We start from the raw sequence: 23,174 nt of genomic DNA, 5'->3' as shown, positions 1-23,174 counted from the left end.
AAAAATTTCTTAGTCTTTTTTTGTACTAAAATGAGAAAGTGAATTAAGAAAAGATTTTTTAGCTTTTTGTTGATCCTTTTTTTTTTACTAATGGGCATGCCATGATCAAGTGATGCTATCCCATTCAAATTGCTTGACAATCTACCAATTGTCCTCAATTAGCCAAATTTAGGAAATTATGAGGATGAAATGTGTTTGCGTAAAACTTGAAGGATGAAATTAATTACAATTATAAAATTACAAGCATGAAATGTATTTTGCATGAAACTTTAGGGATGAAATTGGTTAACACCTTAAACATTAGGAAGAATTGTAATTTTGGTCCCCAATCTATAGTGTATGGCGGAATTATCCCCAATCTATTTCGGAAATCAACTTTGGTCCCCAATCTATTCATTTTTGCGCTAAAGTGGACAATTGACGGAATCTCTTCAATTTCAATCAGAACTAAGTCACGTGAGATCACGTGCCAGCACCTAAAACCTCTTTTTCAATTTTTTAATTTCTGAAACACGTTTTTTAATGTTTTTAGCTTTCTCTTGCCTTTTGTCTTATTAAACAAAGACATGAAAGGGGTAATCTCACAATCCAAATTACTCCTCCTGTTGGCCGCCACCTTCAAATCCCCAGAACCCACAACACGAGTAAGAAGCTCAGCTTGGCCTCCAAGTCCAAGTCTCGCTCTTGCCTCCATTAGGAGATAATCTGCAATCAACGCCAGAAATGGACCCAGTTCAACTCTCCTGCACAAACAACTAGAACAGCAGCAGCAGCAGCAGCAGTACTACTTCATAAGCAAGCAAGCAAGCAGTCGAGAGAGAAGAGCGGATGATAATAATTGGAAATCAAAGGGATTATACGAACCAAATTATCAAAGGGATTATACTAGTAAGTATATTCTTTCCCTATTAGCCATTCTTCACCGTTGAACTGGAATGAGCATTCAATTGAACCACTAGTATATTATTGGTAGGTCATGCTTACGGCTGGAACAGACACTCCATCGATGACTATAGAATGAGCCTTGCCTCTTTGGCTCAACCATCCCGAGGTGCTAGAGAAAGCTCGAGCTAAATTGGATGCTCAAGTAGGAACTAATCGATGGGTCGACGAATATGATCTATCCAATCTTTCTTATCTTCATAACATTATTTCAGAAATACTTCGGTTGTACCCAACAACACCAATGCTAGTGCCACATGAGTCGTCCGATGACTGTAAAATTGGGGGATACAATATTCCACGAGGCACAATTTTGATAGTTAATGCATGGGCAGTTCACAGGGCCCCAAACGTTTGGGATGATCCAATAAGCTTCAAGCTAGAGAGATTTAAAGGCTTGCAGGTTCAGCCATCAAAGCTGATTCCATTTGGGATGGGAAGGAGATCTTGCCCTGGTTCTGGCCTAGCACAGCGGGTGGTGGGTTTGGCCTTGGGATCTCTAATTTAGAGTTTTAATTGGAAAAGAATTGGCGAGGAGGGGATTGATCTGGCTGAAGGGACAGGAGTGTCCATGCCAAAAGCCAAGCCACTAGAAAAAATGTGTTTTAGAAATAAAAAAAATTGAAAAAAGGGTTTTAGGTGCCGGCACGTGATCTCACGTGACTTAGTTCCGATTGAAATTGAAGAGATTCCGTCAATTGTCCACTTTAGCGCAAAATTGGATAGATTGGGGACCAAAATTGATTTTCGCAATAGATTGGGGATAATTCCGCGCATACACTATAGATTGGGGACCAAAATTACAATTCTCCCTAAACATTAGGAATGAAAAGTGCATTTTGCCTTAAAACTTTCGAAATGTGTTTTCTCTCAAACAATAGGGACCAAACTGATCCAACCTCTAACCAATGGGGATGAAAAGTGCATCTTTCCCTATGAATACAAGGTTCAAGTGTGTTCCACCATTAAGTTTAGGGGTGGCAATTTTCGACACGACCTGAAAACACGACACGAACCTAACACGAAATTAATGGGTTTGGGTTGAGGTTTTGGGAATTCGGGTCAGAATCGGGTTGGACCCGATGAACCCGAAAAGAAAACAGGTCGATTTCGGGTCAACTCGTGGTGACCTGATATGACCCGATATGACCCGTTTACGAATTAAAAATAATTTAATAAATATAAAAATAATTTTATCTAACTAACCTAAGTAATTCTTTTTTTCAAAGGCATTAATTACTTAATCATAAATGAATTTATTTAATTTGTGTGAAGTTGAAATTATTATATTTGGACAAATAATATATTATATTATTTTTTACTTTTATACTATTTTAATTTATTTTATATTTTGTTTGGGATAAAACACTTTTACGGTGTTTAATTTATTTTAGATTTGGTTTGGAATTACTTATTTAAATTTTTATTACTTGATTATGTAATTAGTTTTGTGAGAAATTGATTTTATTAGAAATTACAGTGATAAATTAATAAATTAAAATTAAGTTTCGGGTCATTTCGGGTCGACCCGCCAACCCGTCAACCTGAAATTTTCGGGTTCGGGTCAGCATACCTGACCCGTCACGGGTTGACGGGTCGGGTTCGGGTCAACAGATTTTCTGGCGGGTTGACCCGAATCCGACCCACCAACCTGATTTGGACCCGAATTGCCACCCCTAATTAAGTTACACATATTTGTATAGTTACAGCCGAAATATGGCAGTCATTCTAGAGCTTCTAATTGGTATTCCATCTCAGCTTCTTTTCTTGACCTCTGTACGAGAAAGCCCGTACTTTCTTAAATTGGGAAAAATTCTCTTTTTGTTTCTAAACTTTTAACTAGAGACTCATTTCATCCTCAAACTTTTTGACAAAACACATTTAGTACATGAATTAATAATTTTTGGCCACATTTAGTCCCAAAATGATAAATTGCTCAATTTGAATGGAAAAGGTCACGTGATACACATGTGGCCGTTAACAAAAAGTAAAATATCGGTCTAAACCAATGAAACAAAACCCACAATTTTACTCTCTCTTACCTTTGTCGTTTTCCTTCTCCAAATTTCCCCCTTTCACACTGATTTCCAATTTCGATCCTTAAACCCAAGCTTCCAGATCTACAATCTACCAAGAAATGGAGTAGAGTTAATGAAGTAATCCACCGTATCAAGCAACAAAGTTTCATCTTCAATTGGTACTTGCCCTAAAATTTCCCAAATTGAGCAATTTACTATTTTTGGGCTAAATGTGGCTAAAAATTGTTAATTCATGTACTAAATGTGTTCTGTCGAAAAGTTTGAGGATGAAATGGGTCTTTAACCAAAAGTTTAGGAACAAAAAGTGGATTTTTCCCATAAAAAATTGGACAGAAATCATCCAATTTAACGGTTATACATGTAATGTCAATATTGTCCCTATATAAATGAACTCTCTATAGTTTGTCAAATATTCAAATTAACTCCCTCCAGTTTAAAAATTACATTATAACTTCCTATGATTTTGATTAAATTGAAAATTGAATGGAAAGTATCTTATGTAGAATAGGGGCAATATTGATATTTCACACACAACCGTTAGATTTGATGTTTTCTCTCCAATTTTCAATTTAATCGAAACTACAGGGAGTTATAATGTAACTTTCCAAATCAGAGGGAGTTAAATTGAATATTTGTTAAATCACTGGGAATTTTTTGGCATTTTACCCTTAAAAAAAATAAAAGAGAAGACTGAGCTGGAGGAACTATAAGGTAATCAAGTGAAGCTTGGAACTGGATAGATGAACTTGACTAGAGATTTAATTTGATATTATGGTAAACTTAGGTTATTCTTTGGCAATTTCATATAAATTATATTGTATTACTAAAAACTTGATTTCAACAAGGATTTTAGGATTTTTAAAATATGCAAATTTTATGATTTAAGTTTTTTGAACCCTGGCGAAAACTAGTCAAGTGGCTAGTCCTCCTACTTTTAATTGGACTGGGTTGGGTCGTTACAGTTAAAACAAAGGATCTATTTGAAATATAAGCTGCTGTCAATGATTCTAATTTTCAAAAACCAAAATTATTAGAATCTCAAAAGCAGGGTTTGGCTAACAAGGGTTTAATGGGCATTCATAAAGAGGGATTTCATGTATTAATTCTCTAAAAATTTGTAGTTAATTCGAGAAAGTGTTCTAAATGCAGTTGTGTATGTGATTGTGTGTATTGGTATAATAATTTTGGTATTAGCACGTGCCCATTGGGTATTCGTTAAAAGAACTTAAAAAAAAAACAACCTAAAAGATTGAAAGTAAAAGAAATTGAAAACATCAGATAATATATTTTCTAAAATCAAGAAACTAAAAACAGGTTCAAAAGATTAGTTGAGAAGAGTCCCCTATGCTAAAGTTTTCTACATGCAAATATTAGAATCTCTATCTGGCTTAATCACGTATTGCCCTCTTGTAATTAGAATCAGGTGGCAAATTAGCCCCACCCCCTGTGTATTCATAAACTTACAAATTGCTCCTATAAAATACTAAGAAAATATATGTTTCTACCAAAAGACAATTATGCCCTCTTTATGAGACATTGTTAGTCAATCCTTTCTCTTCTTTTTTTCTTCTTCATCTTTTTTCCTATTATATATAGATTTTTTTTTTACTTCATCGACCATGATATATAAATTTTAAGAATAATGTACCAATGAATTTCTTTCTGTGGTTTAACGTATTTTGCTATTTTCTTGTAAACACTTTCTTTTGATGGGTAAATGTATTTGTCATTATTTAGTTACATAAAATATTTAACTATCACAAATTATTATATGAAATGAAAGTGTATATTTAACAAAAAATCTGAAATAGTTTCTATTTTTCTTTAACAAATTCTTTTTGTGTGTTAATTACTGAAAAAATTTTGATGATGCACTAGTATGCATTAATTATTAATAAGATGTTTATGATGCACTAAGTGTTAATATAAATAGAAATTATATAAAGCACTATTACTAAATATACACCTTTTAGTTTCTTATACTGATTTATGATAATTAAATATTCAACAAAAAAATAACTATATATGACTAAGTGTTTCTGATGGTGTCAAGATCAATACTAGAACGGATCTTTTTATGTTTCTGATGGTGTTTCTGAACTTGGTAATTTTTCAGTTATGTACAATATACAATTGAAAAGAAAAACAAGGATTAGGGATTCTACATTTCATCATATCTTTCCATTTTTCTACTCCTATTTTTTTATTGGTTATATATTATTGTAAATTTTTTAGACCTTTTGCTTTTTTGATCATGTTATCGCGTAACTTTAGTATATTACTTAGGGTTTGGTTGGGGCGCAAATGGAGATAGTTTCAAATGTCAATTTTTTGGCAAGAACAAAACTAATTTGAGAAAGTATCTAAATATAGGGGATAGGAGATAATTGATTGTGAGCGTGCACATTCATATGATAAATTACGTGTAATTTAGGTTTCTTAATGAATCCTGCAAAGGCACTTGTTAGAAAAATCCTATTATTACTCATAGGAATCAATTTATCTTGTCTAACTAATCATTCCTTTAAAAAAAAACTCCAGTAATTATTTTTTTTCTCTGTTTCAAATAATTTCATTACAACTAATTATACGTCAATGCCAAGTCCATTTAACTTTTGATTTTGACAAGTTATCTATTAACTTACCTTTTAAACTTCCTTAAAAAATTTAAAAGATTGCCTCTCAAGTTAGTTTCCTTTTTTTCCAATTTTTATTTTTGAGATATTAAAAAATTAACCTATCCATTATTTATTATAAACTTTTTTTTGCAAGTAAATTAAAATTTAAATGCAATTACAGTATATGCTTGTCACCTTTAGATTGTAAAGATTATCAATATTTTCTTCTTCTCGCCCTCCCCTATTAATCTATCCCTATCAAACATTTCCCCTGTCCATTCTCCAATTTATAAAATTGAAAAAACTATATACCATATCTCTACTTCTCTCATATGATATTCTACCACCACCAGGTAAATATTTTGATCAAAATTGGACCATGGGTTAAGGTTTATTGAAAGCTAATTATTAATTTGAGCATGAGTCAACTATTTTTATTGTGTTTAGTTTTAATGTTTGTACTTTAAATTTTATAAAGTTTATCAATTTAGTTCCTTTTTATGAATATTTGTTCTAAACATACTTTCCAAAATTGGAAAATTTTCAATGCAAAAGCACAAGTAAACAACTAGATATTACAAATCCTTCAATCTAACTTATCTTAGTGTACCTGACTAATTTTAATTTTATATATTAGATATTGCATATCATTTTTACAATTTGACTTATTTTAACTTTTAGATCTAGGATACATCTTTTCTCCAATGGTAGGTTCTAGTAGTTACTCACTAAAAATTATTTATTTACTTATTTAAATAAATATTTGGGTTTTCAAAATTTGTGTTGCTGTATCCAATGGTACAGTTCAAAATGATCCCATGCAAATGCATAGGAAAAAAACTAGTTTGAGAAGAATATGTACCTAGCATTCACTTAGAATGTAGTGTGCAAAATTGAAAAGCGGATGAAAAACCAAAAACTTAAGGATTAGTTTAAGGATTAGTTAAAACTGTTTTCTATACGTACTATGGAAACAAAACATTACACTTACACAAGAGATACAAAGCTAGCCCTTTGCTGACTTGCAAATTTTATGTATCTTACTTCATAGTAAACCTAGTTCACGTGTATATATTATTAGGTTTGGATGCATGATAATAAATTCAAAATCTAAAATTGTATATATGTGATGTATTTAATCATGATAATATACATACTATCAGTGTAATTAATTTAAAATTTAAAGAATAAAGTGGTTAGTAGACTGTAAATTATTGTAATTATAAAATTTTGGTCGTTCATCTATTCTTTTTTAAATTGCCCCTCAACAATAAAAAAGTCAAATTTAGATATTTCTGTTCATTTTAACCGTTTGAATTGACATAATGAAGCTCCCGTGACATGCATGCAAGGTCATTTTTATTCTATCAATAATATTAGTGACGTTATTGAAAGCGTCTAAGCAAAGTTTTGGGCATCTATTTGTACATTATAGCAAATGGGGAAATATAACATAACTAAAAAATAATAATAAAGGAATCAATTGCACTTTTTGTAAACTTTTTTTGGGCCTCGTAGACTTCTTGTGTTTCTTCATTTATTTGTCTACGCACGCTCACCATGCACCAGGTATCATTTACTTACCAAATCTTGTGACATTCAATCTTTTTGACTTGATTTTTTTCTGTTGATCATAATTTTGGCTTCACATTTGGCAGAAAGAAATTAGCCCAAAAAGGGCAAAAAACGAGCAGGAATTAAAAAAAAAAAGCCATTGCCTACATCTCTTTTTACTCACATCAAAGCTTAAATATGATAAAAAAAATCATAGCAGAATAATCAGCTCAAAATGGAGAGACACAAGGGAAGCATTAGCATGTATGTGCACTAACTAGAAATCACAAGCAAAATACCCACCAAAGAACCATTTCATCAACTTTGGACTTGGCCCTTTTGATTCATTTCATTTGAGTTGTTTTGTTCTAAATTATTGTTGCAATTTTGGTCAACTAAATGATAGGGTTATTTTGGTATAAAAAATGCTTGATTTTGAGTCCATTTTGCACATGTTATGGAGTGATATTAGCACAATGACTCAGTTGTAATTTTTTTTGAGAGTAAATCTTATATATACTAACAGTGTATATACACCATTATCATTGGATTCATGATACATGTGCAAAAGTTGAATTTTCAATTTAAATTTTACATAATTGTCATTCATTTAAAATTGATAGTATATACATTGTTAGTATATGAATGGTTAATTTTTTTTTAAAATAAATCTTGTATACACTAACAGTGTTAGCGCTATCATCATTGGATTCATGATATATGCAATGTAAAAGTTGAATTTCAAATTTAAATTTTGTATAATTGTCATTTATCAAGGCTGACAGTGTATACATAAATAGCTCAAACAGAAGAAAACTTTAAAAGCTCAAGTGTTTTATTGTTGAGGGGGTAATTTCTGACTAAAATATAGATATAGGGTAAAACTTTTACAATGAAAATAGTTGAGAGGCCCCAACCTAATTTACCCAAGTTTGAAACATTTCTTAACTGCCCTTTAAACTCGAACCAATCCGAAATGCTTTACGTGGATCCAAATACGGCATCGCCCACCCTATTCTTGCTTCATTCTCCGACCCACCCGCCTCTATAGCTAGCTACTGGCGCCTCATGTTCGTTACATTTCTAACTGAATCACAATTAGATTAACTAACGGCGTCGTCTCATTTCCTCCCGTTTAAGATTTTGGCGGGAATTGAAAATTGGGATGAATTGACCGAATCACAAATATGTCTTCTAGCAGCAGCAATTTGAAGGTGAAATTTGAATTTTTCTAGTTTTTTTTTGGTTGTTCATATGAATTTAAATTCTAGCTAAGCATTTTGTTCCTTAATTTCACTGTAACTGTTATTTGATATCCTATAATTATCACTGAAGGAGCATCTTGCTTTATACTTGTATTAACTTTTTCATTGGCAATTTTCCTATTTTTTGTGATTATTTACGGTTTTTAAGAAGGAGATTTATGCATCTTATTTTGGTAATGAAGTATTGCAAAGGATGCAATTGTTACTGGTACTCATTTTATTGGGAAGATGTTTGAGCATAAGTCTGGATTTTGCTTAGAAATAATGCTGCTGGTGAAGGTTTGTTAATTGTTAGTGCGATAGATGGATCAAATTGGATGTGACACGACGATGTATCTTGCGTGAACTTTGGGGAAGTAGTAATGTTCTGCTTTTTGTTGTGATACAGGTGATCTGAGAAGTGGAAGGCAGCAAAGGACCTCTAGCGACAGCTAATGCCGTGTTAAAAAAAATGCTCCCTAGGCGATGGCTCAGCCAGTTGGTGAAATGATAGATCATGGGAATGATGAATCTCGAGAAGGTAATGTGATATAGTATTGCATTTCTCTTATTAATATTATAGTCAAAGACTAAGATGTAATTGTACTGATGCATCTTATGCTTGTGTGGAGTATTTAGCTGGGTGAATGAAATGAATGAGGTGATTTCTTCTTGGCCGAGTTAGCATGTCATTTATTTGAGCTTTTTGAGTGGGTTGGGGTAGGGGAAGGATGCACCATGATGATGGGATTGTGCAATTTAATACGATCAGAAGTCCATCTCAAGGTTGGTTTGTTTTGTGGCTAGGGCTGAAATTCTGGTTTGCTTACAGTCATACACACAATCTATGGTGCCATTGCATCGAAAAGCTCTTTGATCAGGTGAAAAAGCCTCAAAATGTGAGTGTTCTTACCCATTATCTTCTAGACTATCAAGTATACCTGAAACACTTTTTAAAGGTGTCTGTTGTGTTGAAAATTTGGAAGTTGATAAGATTGAATTAAATTAAGAAAGGCCTCACATGGGGTACCTCCTGTGGCTTCTTTTTCTAGGTGAAGAATTTGTATGCATTGGCTTAATGCTTCTGCCTTCTAAAGAAGCTGAGCTATCTAGTTTAGCCGTTGAAATTGAGGACATATCATTCTGGATGACTGGTTGAAATGAGTCTCATGATTTTTCTTCACAGCTGTATTATGGTGTTTCAGATATTTTTGCGGGAAAATTTTCGAATTTGATGCAAGCTGTGGTCCCGCTCTGTTAAGTCCTTATTTATTTTCTTAATTGTCAGGTGAATAAATTTCTCGCCATTGCTTTTTTTATGATTATTCCATCTTTCATTGATCAAGTCTCTTACTTTGACAGTAGTTTGGGCTCCTATTCTCATTGACTTGAATCAGCAAGTATTTATTAGATGTCCACTTAGTCTTGGTAAATAGTTCTTGCATGTTTTAGCAAAATTGAATGAGAATGTGCTAAAAGATGTGTGGTCTGTTGAAAGTTAAAACTGAACAATGGCTATTGTCTCATTCATCACTGGGTGACAAGAATATGATTGTATTGCACATTTTGAACAGAAAATGATGGTCGGGTATCTCTCTTTTATGTGCCTTATCTTAAGCTTAGTCTTTCTCTTTTATGGTATTTTTCCAGATTCTTGGCCCTAAGCTGGTTTTCTTTTACTTGCATCAAACATGGGCGACTCTGATTCTTGAAGACATGACTTGTGCATGATGCAGAAGTTAATCTTTTCAATTATTTTGTTTTAAGGGATTTTATGAAATACCTTTCTTCGCAGTTCATTTTATTGCATCAGTATACACAAACAGCTAAAGTTTCGCAATTTCTGGAATTATGTATGGACATAAGCCAACAGATCAATTTTCCTTTTGACGTTATGTGGTGTTGTTATTAGTCTGATTCCACCAAAATTAATGGCCTTGTTCATGTGTATTTTTTTTCTATTTTTAAGGAATAAATGAGAAGAAGAAGAACCAAAGGAAATGGTTCAATTCAAATGCGAACAACTGTCTTTGCCATTTTTTTGGATTCCACTGATTTAGTTTTAAAAAATAGAATAATGAGATCGCATTTAACGAATGCGAACTTGTTTTACACAATAGAAGAACACACACCCAATCAGTCGTTCAAAATTATAGCTGCAACTGTTTCCCCAAATTAAACCCTAGCTCTCCATTCTTCCAATCCACCAAATCTTTCCAGGTTCATCCAGCAATTTCTTCACAAAAGAACAATCCACTCTCTTCACATCCACTCCGGTTACTCTGTTTCTCTTCCTTGATGTTGTTCTTTTCCCTTCAAAGTAGAATGTTGTGTGAGAAAATGGGATAAAAAGGATTGAGTGGAATTCTGCTCAGGTTTTGTTATTGGATTTAATCTCTACTGTCTTGACTGTAGATCCGACCCAACTTATCTCTGGAAATTTCGGCTTCTTTGTTTCCCTAATTCTGTGAGGTAACTTTTCTCTCTCTCTCTCTCTCTCTTTTCGTTTTTTCAAGTCCAATGTCTATTCTTATCATGCATGCTTTGAGATGATGAAGAAATCTGATTATGATTTAGTAATTAGTAGCTATGTCAATTGGTATCAACTTTTTGAAGCGAATGATAATGGAATTTGAACTTTTTTTCTGTTAAGGTTTTTTGGCATCCCTATACGAAGTTGTCATAGTATGTGCCATTCTAGGCACTAGTTTGGCAACAATTGAAAATTGCAGGTCCTGCAGATGCAGATTCAAGTTGAGTATTCCGAGATTTATTTATTTTTTGGCCTATGTCACAAGATGTTTGAAAATCTGAAATGGGAAGACATAATGGACTAGATTACTTTCTGTTGTTTATAGATCACTGGTCCATGCAAGCTAGAGAGACCCATTTGATTTGATCACATCATTTTACACGGGTATAATGGTGAAAGCTTTTGAGGATGCTTTTCATCTAGCAGAATGGTAAAGCCTTCTAGCTATGTTATTCACCCACTCAAGCCTTTGAATATATCAAACTCAGGGCTGGTCTGCATTTTTTGAGCTACCAATAAGCACGAAATTCATATAATTGCTGGTCTTATAGTTGCACAGCAAAGTCAAGTTGTAGTATGCCTAGGGTCAGGTAGAGTAGTATGCCTGTATTTATTTATTTTGTATATATGGCTAATTTGTTGCAAAAGCAATTCAGGGACTATAGTAGCATCACTCAAAGTCACAGACATGTCTAAAACTCTCCATACATGTCCAAACTTTTAAGTATACCTACAAATCAGTAAGTGAAAATACCTACAAATCAGGGAGAACGCAACAAACGAGCAATGGGTTGAGAAAATAGGTAGCTAGTTACAGTCTGTAATACCTGCAAGATCTCATGGTCTATCAAGGTTAGACTAGCAGTGGGCTGAAACAATGAATTATGGTGCTGTGTTGTACGTTGAGGAGGAAATTGCCCAGTTCCTCATGAGTTGTTGAATGCTTCTCGTTCATGCTTCACACTAATTTTTCTTGGTACTCATTGGATTATGCTGTAACTAATATTTCTTGGTATTCATTGGCTTATGTGATTGTTGTGGTTTAATCCAAATGGGTTATGGCCTCATTTGATGTCTTTGGAATGATGAATACTTTTCCATCAAGGGTCTGTTCAGTTAGATGTAAAATACGTTCATTAGGATATAATTGTTACAATTTATGCGTTTGCACTCTGTCACTAGATTTTGGATGACCCGTACTTTCAGCATCCAGTTTCTAACATATAAATTGGTGAAATAACATATAAATTCTGCTGGCAAGATTTTGCATTGATTTCTGATTGATTCCATGATTGAATGCAGGGTTCGATCACCTATGTTGTTAAGACCCATATTACCTTCTGGCTGTGAATCCAATGTTGGCCATTGCGGAGCCATTGGTACCAGAGATCCTGTGAACTTGGGTGGTTATGATGTGGAACCTGCTTTGTTTTTAGCTCTTTGTGCTGTTGGCTTGCTTTGTCGTAATTACACATTTCCTGCATAACCCTTTCACAATTGATTATCCACTTAAATAGCATAATATGACTATTGTTTTCCTTCTGCAGTACTTCCTGAGGCAGCCTTTCACTCTGCATCAGGTAGGGAAAAAGTTGCTACTGTGAACTACCTGGAGGAAATCTCGTGCAGTTAACAAGTACATATCTAAAAATACATTTCATGCTGGCTGTTGTTCATTGGGGTGCATCCATATCATAGAGGTTTGAAGCTAATAGATATGCTCGTCAACACCTTAGGGTGGTGGAGTTGATTGGATTTCATAGCTGTGCAGATGAACTTAATCTTACCATCCGCTTGCTTCAAATTGCTGCGAACCTCTTCAGATTACTTTCTTACCATCCGCTTGCTTCAGGTCCTGGGGTAACCTGAAGGGGACTGAACCACCACCGGACCAGACGGGTATGGATTTTTTAAGCAAGGTCACATTTAATTGTGGCAAATTGGTGGGAAGCAAGGTTTGAACCCTTGCCACCCACCCCACCAAGTCTTAATGCATTGGTGGTGGCCAAGATTGCTGTGAACCTCAGAAGAATGGTTTTACAGTCTCATTCTGAAGAATTGAAAGAATATCATTTGTCCAGGAAGCTTGTTGCAAGATGTTTGAAAAACTTTACCTCCAGTAGTTGAGCTGGTGGTTTGCTGAATCATGACTTTTTCAGTCACAAACTAGGGAACCAAAATCACTTGTTATATTAATAATGCTGAAACGTTGGAACTGTATTGCTTTCAACTATGCAAAGTTCTATTTACTGCTTGACTGTAATATGTTTGCCTGATGATGAGATGAAACAGAGACTTTTGGAGTTTACATTGCTTAGCAATGCTTGAATGGATTGTCATCGATTCCTCGTATGATAGTACAGGAAACAAGTAAGTTGGAATCTGATAGAACGAATGATGTATTTCTTGATTTCTTTGTTGCTACCTATAAAGGATGAACCTATTATGGCACTTGAATTTTAATGGACGACGAAAGACAAGAATAATCCACATTGTTCAGGTTCGCAGCACTTGATGAAAATAAATAAATAAATAAATAAAAAATAAAAATAAAAAACTACATTAGACTTTTGCATTTTGAAATTTTTTTGATGTTACTTCAATCATGTAACAATGACTGAGAGAAGTTGCATGGTATAAAACTTGCATGTAGGTGGCCTCGTATTTGTAGAATTGGAAATTTCTCAGGAAGCCTCACACATCACATTAGGTCTCAATTAAACTAGTTGAATATCTAAAAAGATCATTGAGAAAGCTATTCAAGATCATTGGTTTAAAACAAAAAAAAAAAAAAAAAAAAAAATTCGGGTTAAAAGTCAGCATTCCACCTAGTAAATAGCAGCTTCATGGTTCTTGAAATTGCTCTGCATCATCAGTTTGGGGTTGATTGGTGACGAACTGGACGACATTATGGTGTAGGAAGCCAGTAAGTTTGGGATTGATTGGTGAAGAAGTGGATGACCTTATGGCCTAGGAAGAAGCCAGAAAGGTGGTCTCTTACGTCCAAAAAAATCTTGATAGATAAATTCCAAACTCCATCCTCCAAGTTGAAGATGCTGCTATCTAGACCCTCGTACCAAGTACCATCATAAACTTGATGCCAATTATCATCAGTAAAATAAACCGAATTCTTCTTGCAGCATGAGAAATCCCGCGTGGAAAGTAACGTTGATTGGTTTCCACCCACAAATATCACCCCGTCGCCTAAGTTTCCTAAAGGAATCCATTCTTGCCTATCCAAATTCAGCGTGTAGACATAAATCATCTCCGTCCAATATGGATGAGTCTCAATGGCGCCATCATCGTAGTCAGGCTCAAAGGGAATGTCAATGTTCAGGACACCATTATCATCGTAGTAACCGGGAATGACCATGCTATCATCAGGTTCAACATGCTGACCAATGCCACCAAGTTGAACAACATTTTGACCAATGCCATCAAGTTCAACATATTGACCAATGCACCTCTTTGCAAGCAAAATCTCATGCTTTGAAGGTATAATATATAGTGTGTTAAATACCTTGTATTCACAATCCGGTTCCGGTGGTTGGATGCTATGGGGTGGTAGAGCCGGAGTGATTCTCATCTTTTTGATGGGAGTGCTGCCGCTGCTGAAATCCCACATGTCAACAGAACCTTTGTTTGATACAGCAAATATGCAATCTTTATAACAATTCAAATCCTGATATACTCCTCCTTCATCATCAAAACAAGGAAAATTCTTCCATTCAGCCTCTCCACACATAAGATAAGCAACAAGAGTTGGGAAACATCCATAAATTACTGCAATTCCATACTTTTCACTACTACTTATGAGGGGGTCAGAATAATCGTCATCGTCGGTAGCTCCAAAAACAATTGCTTTCTTAATCCAGTGGTAGCATGACTTGCTGCAGGTTGGAAAAGAAGGCAGATGGATTTTGAGGTCCAGGTGGGGATTATACACGAGTAACCTTCCTTCATCATTCTTGTTACATCTAATATTTGCTAAAAAGAGCAGCCATCCTCCATTAAATGATCCAACACAGTGGAATTCACGTGGAATAACATTAGGTTTAACTTGTTCGTATGACTTGTCATGCAGGCTAAAGAAGTAATCTGTTTTGTCTTCTGTCCGAGACCAATAGTTGATAGATTCCTCGTCAGGATCATCAGGTAGAAAGAGCAAGGGTGAACGAGGTAGAAAGAGAGAGGGTGAGAATCGCAACCTCTTCATCAAGCGAGATTTGATGTGAGCTTTTGCTACTGAACGCCAACAACTGCATACGGATCGTAGGTGGAGTATGTCAACAACCGGCAAGAGATCGAAGATTAATTCCCAAACATCATCATTCAAACAACACCAATGTTTCCCGACATGCCTCATCCCTTGGGTTGAGGAAGAGCTAGAATATTCAATTGTCATCATTGGAGAAATCGATCGAGCGGTAAACAAAACCACCCTATTAATTTCTTCTTTCAAACAAAAACCAAACTCAGGCTAAACAAAATTCCTTTAGGAAAAAACAGAAAAAGAATTTCGGCTGATTTTTCTACACAACAACAATATAGTACCAACTGATCATGACTGTGATGGACAAAAGGAAAAAAAAAACAGAGTGCCAACTTTGTCGATGGCTAGAGCCAACTTCAGCTTTTATAATTTTCATAACCGACACAAGCATAGCGGGGTAGGATCGATACCATGGCAACAAACTTACCAAATCATAGCAGGGATCGGATGCACCAACAGGATTGGTTTTCGTTTCTACGTCTTGCAGCGTTAGGAAAGCCTATATTGTCATATATTGTAGAATGTACGCTAAATAAGTAGTAAGGGAGGAGGGGAAGGACGGAGGACGTGTAAATGATAGCGTAAGAAAATATAAACCAAGCTAATTAGTATTTAGTTAAATTATTGGCCATGTGCTGTTAGTTTATTGATTAGTATTGTTAGTTAAGATGAGGATGGTAATGTGGAATAAAATTTCAGGTCACATTGGTCTCGGACTCTTGGCAGAATTATTAGTAGTAGTAAACGTATCCAATTTGATTCCAATTTTGAAAAAAACAAGTAAAGACTCCAATTTAAAGTATAATACTTTAGTTAGCCATACTAATAGAGGACAAAATAGCAGAACAGTCACAAGTGGGTGCAAACTCTATATCTACATGAATTTGAGAAAGGGTCTAGAATGGTTAAGTCAAAATGCTTCCAACTTCTCATTCTTTTTTTAAATAGAAATTTGAATTTTTATAATTGTTATATATCCTTTCACGCCTTTTGAATTTAAAAAGTAAAAAGTGGCTCCACTTATATAAGAATTTGGTTTGAAGGCTATTAATGTGAAGGTAAATAAAAAGGAAACATCACCAAACATATTAAAAGTAAAAAAGTACCCTTCAACTTAGTAATTCTAATTAAAAAGACAAATTATATAGAAAACAAAAAGGAAATAATATTCATTGGTCATAGATTTCAAAAATCAAGAATGGTACCATTCACAAAACCTAAATTATATAATCACTAAATAAAAAACGAAGTACTACTAGCCTTCCAATATGAAAATATATAGAACATTTGATCCTAAATTGTATCTACCTAATTTGTATATATCTGATCCAAATTCATATTATTTTTATATTATAAATTTTGATATATGGGCATAAATTTTAATCTATGTTATAAATTTAGTATAAAATTTTTTTAGCCTTTTTCATATACTTTATCCTATACTACAATATATAAATCTATATTATTATTTTAAATAAAAATATAAATCCACGCATAGTACTGATCAAACTGCTAGTTAACTAAATTTAGAGATACAGAATGCTCCTGCCTAATCTAACGTCAGTAACTTGAATGAAGTGCTTTTTGTTTGTTTGGTAGTGGAAAGATGTAGCAAAAGCGAAAAGAAAATAAAAATTGAAAGATTCAGCAATCAATCTTGCGTTTTGTATTTACTTTGCTTTCGCAGGATTAGGACTCTAAAGCAAAAATCAAGGCAGATTTTTTATCCTGCTCCCATTGGCATCCAACGTAACGTCATAAGGCATACCTTTTGGTTCCTATCCAAGAAAAAAGAGTACAAGGCATCAGCACGGCATTTTATTTTGGTTTCCGTGCAGGAATTTTATTAAAAAATCAAACTTTACTCTCTGCTGTGTTGTGTTTAGAAATCACTCCTGTCAGAGCCACATTTGTTGGATTTTTTTGACAATATTCTAAGGAATTAACTCACCAGCTAAAGCTCTCTCTCTCTCTCTCTCTCTCTCCAATACCTGGAATCATACGTCAACCAATGACTCTTTCCAACACTCTGCCCATATAAGCATATCTCCTTCTAGTTCTTATGCATCGAATTTCAGGGTTATGAACATCAGTTATGGTTTGTCATTTCCTTTATTTGTCATTTTGTTAAATGTCAACCAATTGGCAACTATAAAACGTTGTTAAAGGCAATGATGGAGCTAGGATTTTTTTCCTGGGAGGCCAAAATTTTTCCCAACAAAATTATCTTAATATGTTATTTTCAAGATAATTTTCATCTATTTAAATATATAACATCTAAAACATCAAATGTTAAATCCAATTATAAAGGTATGTGTATTTATAAACATGTAGCATAGCCATAACGAAAATCAAGACAAGAAATAACATTTGATTAAATATTTTATAGCATCATAAATCACCCAAGTTGCACATTACACATAATAAAAGACATAGTAAAAATTCTTCTTCACTTAATATAGAAAGAATCTGAAATGCAAGCTCAGAGGTAATGAGTTCCTTTCCATGCTGACCAAAACTCTGGAAAACAAGTAACTAGTGTGAATACCCGTGCTACGCACGGTTATAATATTATTGAAAAAATAAAAATAAAATGGTGAATAAATAAAGGTAAAAAAACTGTATCAACAAAATTAAAATGTAATATCTGTTTAACAATGTTTGAAATATAATAGAATGTGTATATCATTCAAGAACTGTTTTTTTTTCGGAAGATTGATCCTGAAAAAAAAATAAAAATTTATATTAAAAAAGGGGATAATATATTTCTATAAATGAATGTAATTGAATATTGTAAAAATGAAATACTTACAACTACTGAGCATTCGATTTGATAATCTTATTTGAAGGTACCAACATTTTTAATATTGTGGTCTCTTTTGATTCATCCTGACGCTCAGTCATTGTAGGTATATATCATCGACTTGGGACTCGCTAAGAAGTATTTGGACTCGTCTACTCACCAACACTTTCCATATAGGCGAGCTCTCTGGATTTGTATCCGTGGTTAATGATGCTCCAATTCAAAGGGTTTTGGTATTAGTTGGGTAAAGTGATTGACTTGTTTCGTATATAACCCAAATATTAGCACAAATATCATATTTAAAGATTCTAAATCGTTGTCCTCTTTTGCCTTTTCTTTGATTGTCAGAGGGGACCATCCGCCAGCCCAGAAAATAAAAGGAGAAAAAATAAAGAAAGTAAAAGACCAAATCACCTTGAAAGCAAAGCAAAACATGACAAAAAGGAGGGGGAGAGGGACTGACTTGAAAAATTAAGCCGGCAAAAATATACTTCTAGTTCTCCGCAAGAAGGTTGATTTCCGCTGAAGTCTCTGCGCATAATCTCTTCCATAACTGCTCACAAAAGAAACAAAATCAATACATTTACAAAATCAATAGAGAACCAAAAACAAATAAGAAACTGAGAGAGAGGGTGAGGGAATTAACTTGATAAGTTAATTAAGTCGATCAGTAAAAAGGGTTGGAAAAAAATTATAGACATATTATATTATTGAAAATAATAAAAAATAATAAAAAATATTACAGTATTGGGAATAATATTTGAAATTACAATGAAAATGCCAATATTTAAAGAATACACAGTACCGAAATTTTTTATTTGATGTGAATGACGTTTTAATCGATGTAGCCTGGATTTTGTCCTTCGAATTTGATTTGAGATTTCTCTTTCGTCAGCGCAAACTTGTTGTAGCTTTTCCAACTAGTGTGCGGAATCGTTGCGGTGTATGTTTCGTTTTTTAAGCAAATGTTTCCTCTGCACTATTGCGAGTTTGAAATTTAGTTGTTGTTGAAATGCTTGTAGGCGGACATATTCCATGGTGAAATTACGTTAAAAACTAAGATTGACACCACAAGAAAAATGAAAGAGATAATAGATTCTTATTTTGGTTAACCAAAAAATACGAATGAGCATGCAAGAAAATTGAAGGAGGATGCGATGTTTGGAGGAGTTTTAATTGGGGTGGTTAAATTGGAGGACTCTTAATTGGAGTGAACTCTTAATTAGGGTGGAAAACGTGGGAGGAAATGTGGGGGAAAACGTGGGATGATGATTAGAGGATTTGTAGGAGTGGTTGTAGGATTAGTTAAGAGATAGTTAGAGTGGACTCTTAATTAAAGTGGGAAACGTGGGATGATGATTAGAGGATTTGTAAGAGTGGTTGTAGGATGAGTTAAGAGATAGTAGGAATATTTTAAATTTAAATTTGATTGGTGATAAGGTGGGTTATAACCCACTACTTTTTATGTATTAAAATAAATACAAAAATCTAGAAAAAAGAATGAAAAGTTTAGAAACCATTGAGAGGGTTTCTGCTAAAAATCCCTTCTTGAATATATATAGATATAGATTATCTGTCAAAAACAGCAACAATGGCAAATCTGAGAATTTCTAAACACTAAGGGTCCGTTTGGTTGGACTCTAGGAAAATATTTTCCATCGAAGTTATTTTCCTGGAAAATCACTTCCTTCTCCATAATTTTCCAGTGTTTGGTTATTAAGTGAAAATATTTTTCAAATTCCTTTTTTCATAATTTTCCGATGTTTGGTTTGTCAATGAAAATATTTTCTGATATATTTGTTGATATGTTGCAAATATTTTTCTACTCTCAAAACATTCATTTCATTACAAACTAATTTCTATCCATTATAATCATATTATAAAATATCTATTCATATTATACCATGAATTCTTAAATGGAATTATTAATGGAATCTTGGATTTATTCATAATTTGTTAATTCTTGATGCCGACCAATGGATCTTTCGATTAGCAAAGTCCAAGGTCAAGCATATGAGTATTTGACAGATAATAGCAAACTCGGTTAGAAAATTCATAGCCCACCCTCCCCCTCCCAAAAACCAAAACACTGAACACCAAGACACAAAGCACATGCAGAAAACAGAGGATTTGTGGGTATAGAGCCAGTTGCTGTTACTTCTCAGCTCAAGGTTCTCATGTTTCCATGGCCTGCTTATGGCCATATATCTCCCAGCCTAGAACTAGCCAAGAGACTAACGAATAAAGGATTTTCCATGTAAACCTGTGTCAGAGCCTGTTAAGATGCAACCCCCTCCCAAAACAGCAATGCATGCGACTATTGCAGATCTTAGATTGAACCTCATATTGCCACACCATATCTGTTAAAGGCCATAAGCAAAAATTGTCCAATAACTTCTTCCTAAAGAAAACAAAATTCAGTTACATGCACTTCAGATTGCATACTAAACCCATGTACCATGGAATAAGCAACTTCTCTTATAATCTGATGACCAGCAAGTGGAAACCAGATTGTAGCAAAATTCTTAATAGTCTTAGCTTTTTACTACAATACAAAATCACAAGAAGCATTAGAAGCCTATTTCCAGACCAACCGCATCAAGGCACACATTCAAAAGACAAAAGAGGTGCCACAAACATCAGTTGAGCTGGCTATCCGAATGTTACAAATAAGTAAATAAAAGTCAAAAGTAATTGTGAATTCTATCCTAGCAGATAAATATTGGAATCTAACAAAGCTCAATTCACTTCATGTTCAAGAGTAGTTACGCAATTGTACCACCATTTGACAGTGACAACATCTCTGCTGGCCAAAATGCATGTCCTAATCTTTGCAGACCTAAATGACCCTTACTACTCAAAAACTTAGAAAAACATGTATGCCAAAAATCACCAACCTCAAACTGAATTGAAACTGTTATGTCTGCTGCGGATTGATGATCCTGTGTTTCTAAGAGCTTCTTGTCAACACTGTAAGAGTTTCTAAGAGCTTCAAGTCATTCATCCAAAGTGAAAAATGAAAATAATCACAATCAGGGTTGTAAAATTTCTGCAATCTTTCAATGATCAGGTAGATTTATTCATATATATGCAGGCAGAATGCCGAGAGCTCTACATAGATAAATCATTCATATAGAGCCCAAGACAACCTTACATGGCATCCAATGAACCAGCATTATCATAAAACAAAACAAAACTAAAAAAGAAACTACAACCACTATCTAGATTATCTACTTTGTCTTCTTTGCATGTAATCTACATACATAGCATGTGCAATTGCGTCTCTTTTCCTTGCCCATTCTCTATATCTCGGCCATCATCCAGCCCCTCCACTAATGGAAGGCCATCAGTAACACGAGCAATCATAGTTAATTTCACCATTTTTCTTCTGGAACTCTATCCTACAAGACAAATGGCCTACAAACGTTATTTCTGTAAAACTTTAACAACAATGCCAGAATAGCCCTCTTCTCAAGAATTTTTTTAAAATTAAGATAAAATAACATTAAATAAGAACAATGGCAAAGCGATCCTTTGAATTGAATCAGTCGATTTGAAGCAGAAAACAAAATCCAGCGGCGAGGAATGTTAATTTTCAGTTTATACAACGATAACTAGTTTTATTTCACTTCAGACAGATCATAACAGCATTAAAACCAAAAAGATGCAGGGCTGAGTCGAAGAAAAAATATTTATTAAAAAAAGGAAATACAAAAGGATTGTCAGCATCCATTACCTGAGCCTGAATTATGTGAGTCGATCAGGTTCTTTTCATACGCATACGCGGCTCCGCAATGGGTAGACGTAAACGTATGTGGAAGGTATGTAGATTTCGATCCTCAATTCGAATTGGCAACAATTGTAATCGGTTACAGTTACAAAATTCCGATGATCCGAGCTAGGGCTTGCTGGAATGACGCGAAATTTGGGAGATCCGATAGTGATTAGGGGATACGCCTGCGACAAGTTTTCCAGAGAGAGGGAGAAGGCCAGATTAGATACGCCTGGATGATTGCTTGTGAGTATATACATTATGTCGTGGTAGCCGCCGACATAGTGTCGCTGGAAGAGGTGATCGCCACCGAGGACTGACGCCGGAGGAAGCGGGAATGGGGTTCTTCGGGAATGAAAGGAATAAAAATGAGAGAGAGAGAGAGAGACGCCGGAGTAGTTTTTTTCCCTTGCGAGGCTGTGAAAAGAAGCCGAGGAAAATAACTTCATACTGTTAGATCAGGAAGTTATTTTCCCCCGATGGGTGTAACTTATTTTCTGTCAGAAATTATTTTTTCAAATTAATTGACAACAAAACAACCGAAAATATAGAAAATATTTTCCTGGAAAAGATTTTCCTTCCAAACAAACAGACCCTAAATGTCAAATATGATACACTCTATCTACTCATAAGTCAACGTAAAGAAAAAAAAGTATTGTTTTTTCAACTTTTCCTCTTCTTCTTCCTTTTTATTTTTGCTTTAATTGTTCCCTTTCTCTATTTCCTCTAAGCAAGGATGGTTTGCCTGTCATTGTTATAATACTTCTTTCTTATCATGACAAAATTTAGAGAAAGAAAAAAAGAAATAAGTAATGAGCTTGTAGATCTACATTGGGAAAATGTTACCTAATTCTGCAAATTAAAACGAAACCAGTCAAAATATATATTTGGAGAAAAATCTTACAAGGACTACTCTGAACTTGGACTTGCCATCATAATCTTTCCTTTTACTACAATAAGTAACCACAGTCATCTCCGCATTGTACCCCTTGTTCTTACTGGGAATTGTCTCAACCTACTCAAGGGATGACAAAATAATCAGGAAACAATATTTATACAAGCAATTAATTTTTAATACATAACAAATAACAAAAAAAAATCCAATTAGATATAATTTGAAATCGAATTGTAATCAACATATCTTTAACTCTTTCTTCAACATTTCACAGAAGCAAATACTTGAAAATAATGCCGACCAACTCTAAATTATACACCCTAGAATTTCAAGAAAAGAAGATTCGAATAATGACTTGTACACAAAGGGATCTTGGGATGCAGAAAATGAGGAAGAGAAGAGGAAAAGAAAATCCCCTGGGGATAAGAAAATACAACCAGCCAAGATAGAAAAAAAAATCACCAAAGGACCAGCTCTTAAACCCTAGAATTTCAAGATATT

At 34.2% G+C, this 23,174-nt stretch overlaps 1 protein-coding gene, 1 long non-coding RNA gene and 1 pseudogene across 2 annotated transcripts; 1 reads left to right on the top strand and 2 right to left on the bottom strand.

The window, feature by feature from the left end:
* The first annotated feature begins 976 nt into the window (after positions 1 to 976).
* LOC140004671 (cytochrome P450 81Q32-like) lies at positions 977 to 1,567 on the top strand (annotated as a pseudogene).
* Positions 1,568 to 13,838: 12,271 nt separating this feature from the next.
* LOC113738950 (uncharacterized) lies at positions 13,839 to 15,335 on the bottom strand. Its single transcript, XM_027266211.2, has one exon. It carries the CDS (start codon positions 15,333 to 15,335, stop codon positions 13,839 to 13,841), a length of 1,497 nt encoding a protein of 498 aa, XP_027122012.2.
* A 5,717-nt stretch (positions 15,336 to 21,052) lies between these two features.
* LOC140004918 (uncharacterized) lies at positions 21,053 to 22,141 on the bottom strand. The gene is made up of 2 exons (XR_011812733.1): positions 21,743 to 22,141; positions 21,053 to 21,407 (listed from the first exon to the last, which is right to left on the bottom strand). It is a non-coding gene; the product is annotated as an uncharacterized lncRNA (long non-coding RNA).
* Between the last annotated feature and the right edge of the window lie 1,033 nt (positions 22,142 to 23,174).

The sequence above is a fragment of the Coffea arabica genome, chromosome 4c (genome assembly GCF_036785885.1).
Source record: "Coffea arabica cultivar ET-39 chromosome 4c, Coffea Arabica ET-39 HiFi, whole genome shotgun sequence".
Taxonomy (NCBI): Eukaryota; Viridiplantae; Streptophyta; class Magnoliopsida; order Gentianales; family Rubiaceae; genus Coffea; species Coffea arabica.
Note: the sequence above shows the minus strand (reverse complement) of the source record. Positions and strands in the feature narration are given on the sequence as shown.

Bases quoted from the DNA above. Each gene is read 5' to 3' on its own strand.
- LOC113738950 (XM_027266211.2), bottom strand. From the start codon at position 15,335: ATGACAATTGAATATTCTAGCTCTTCCTCAACCCAAGGGATGAGGCAT.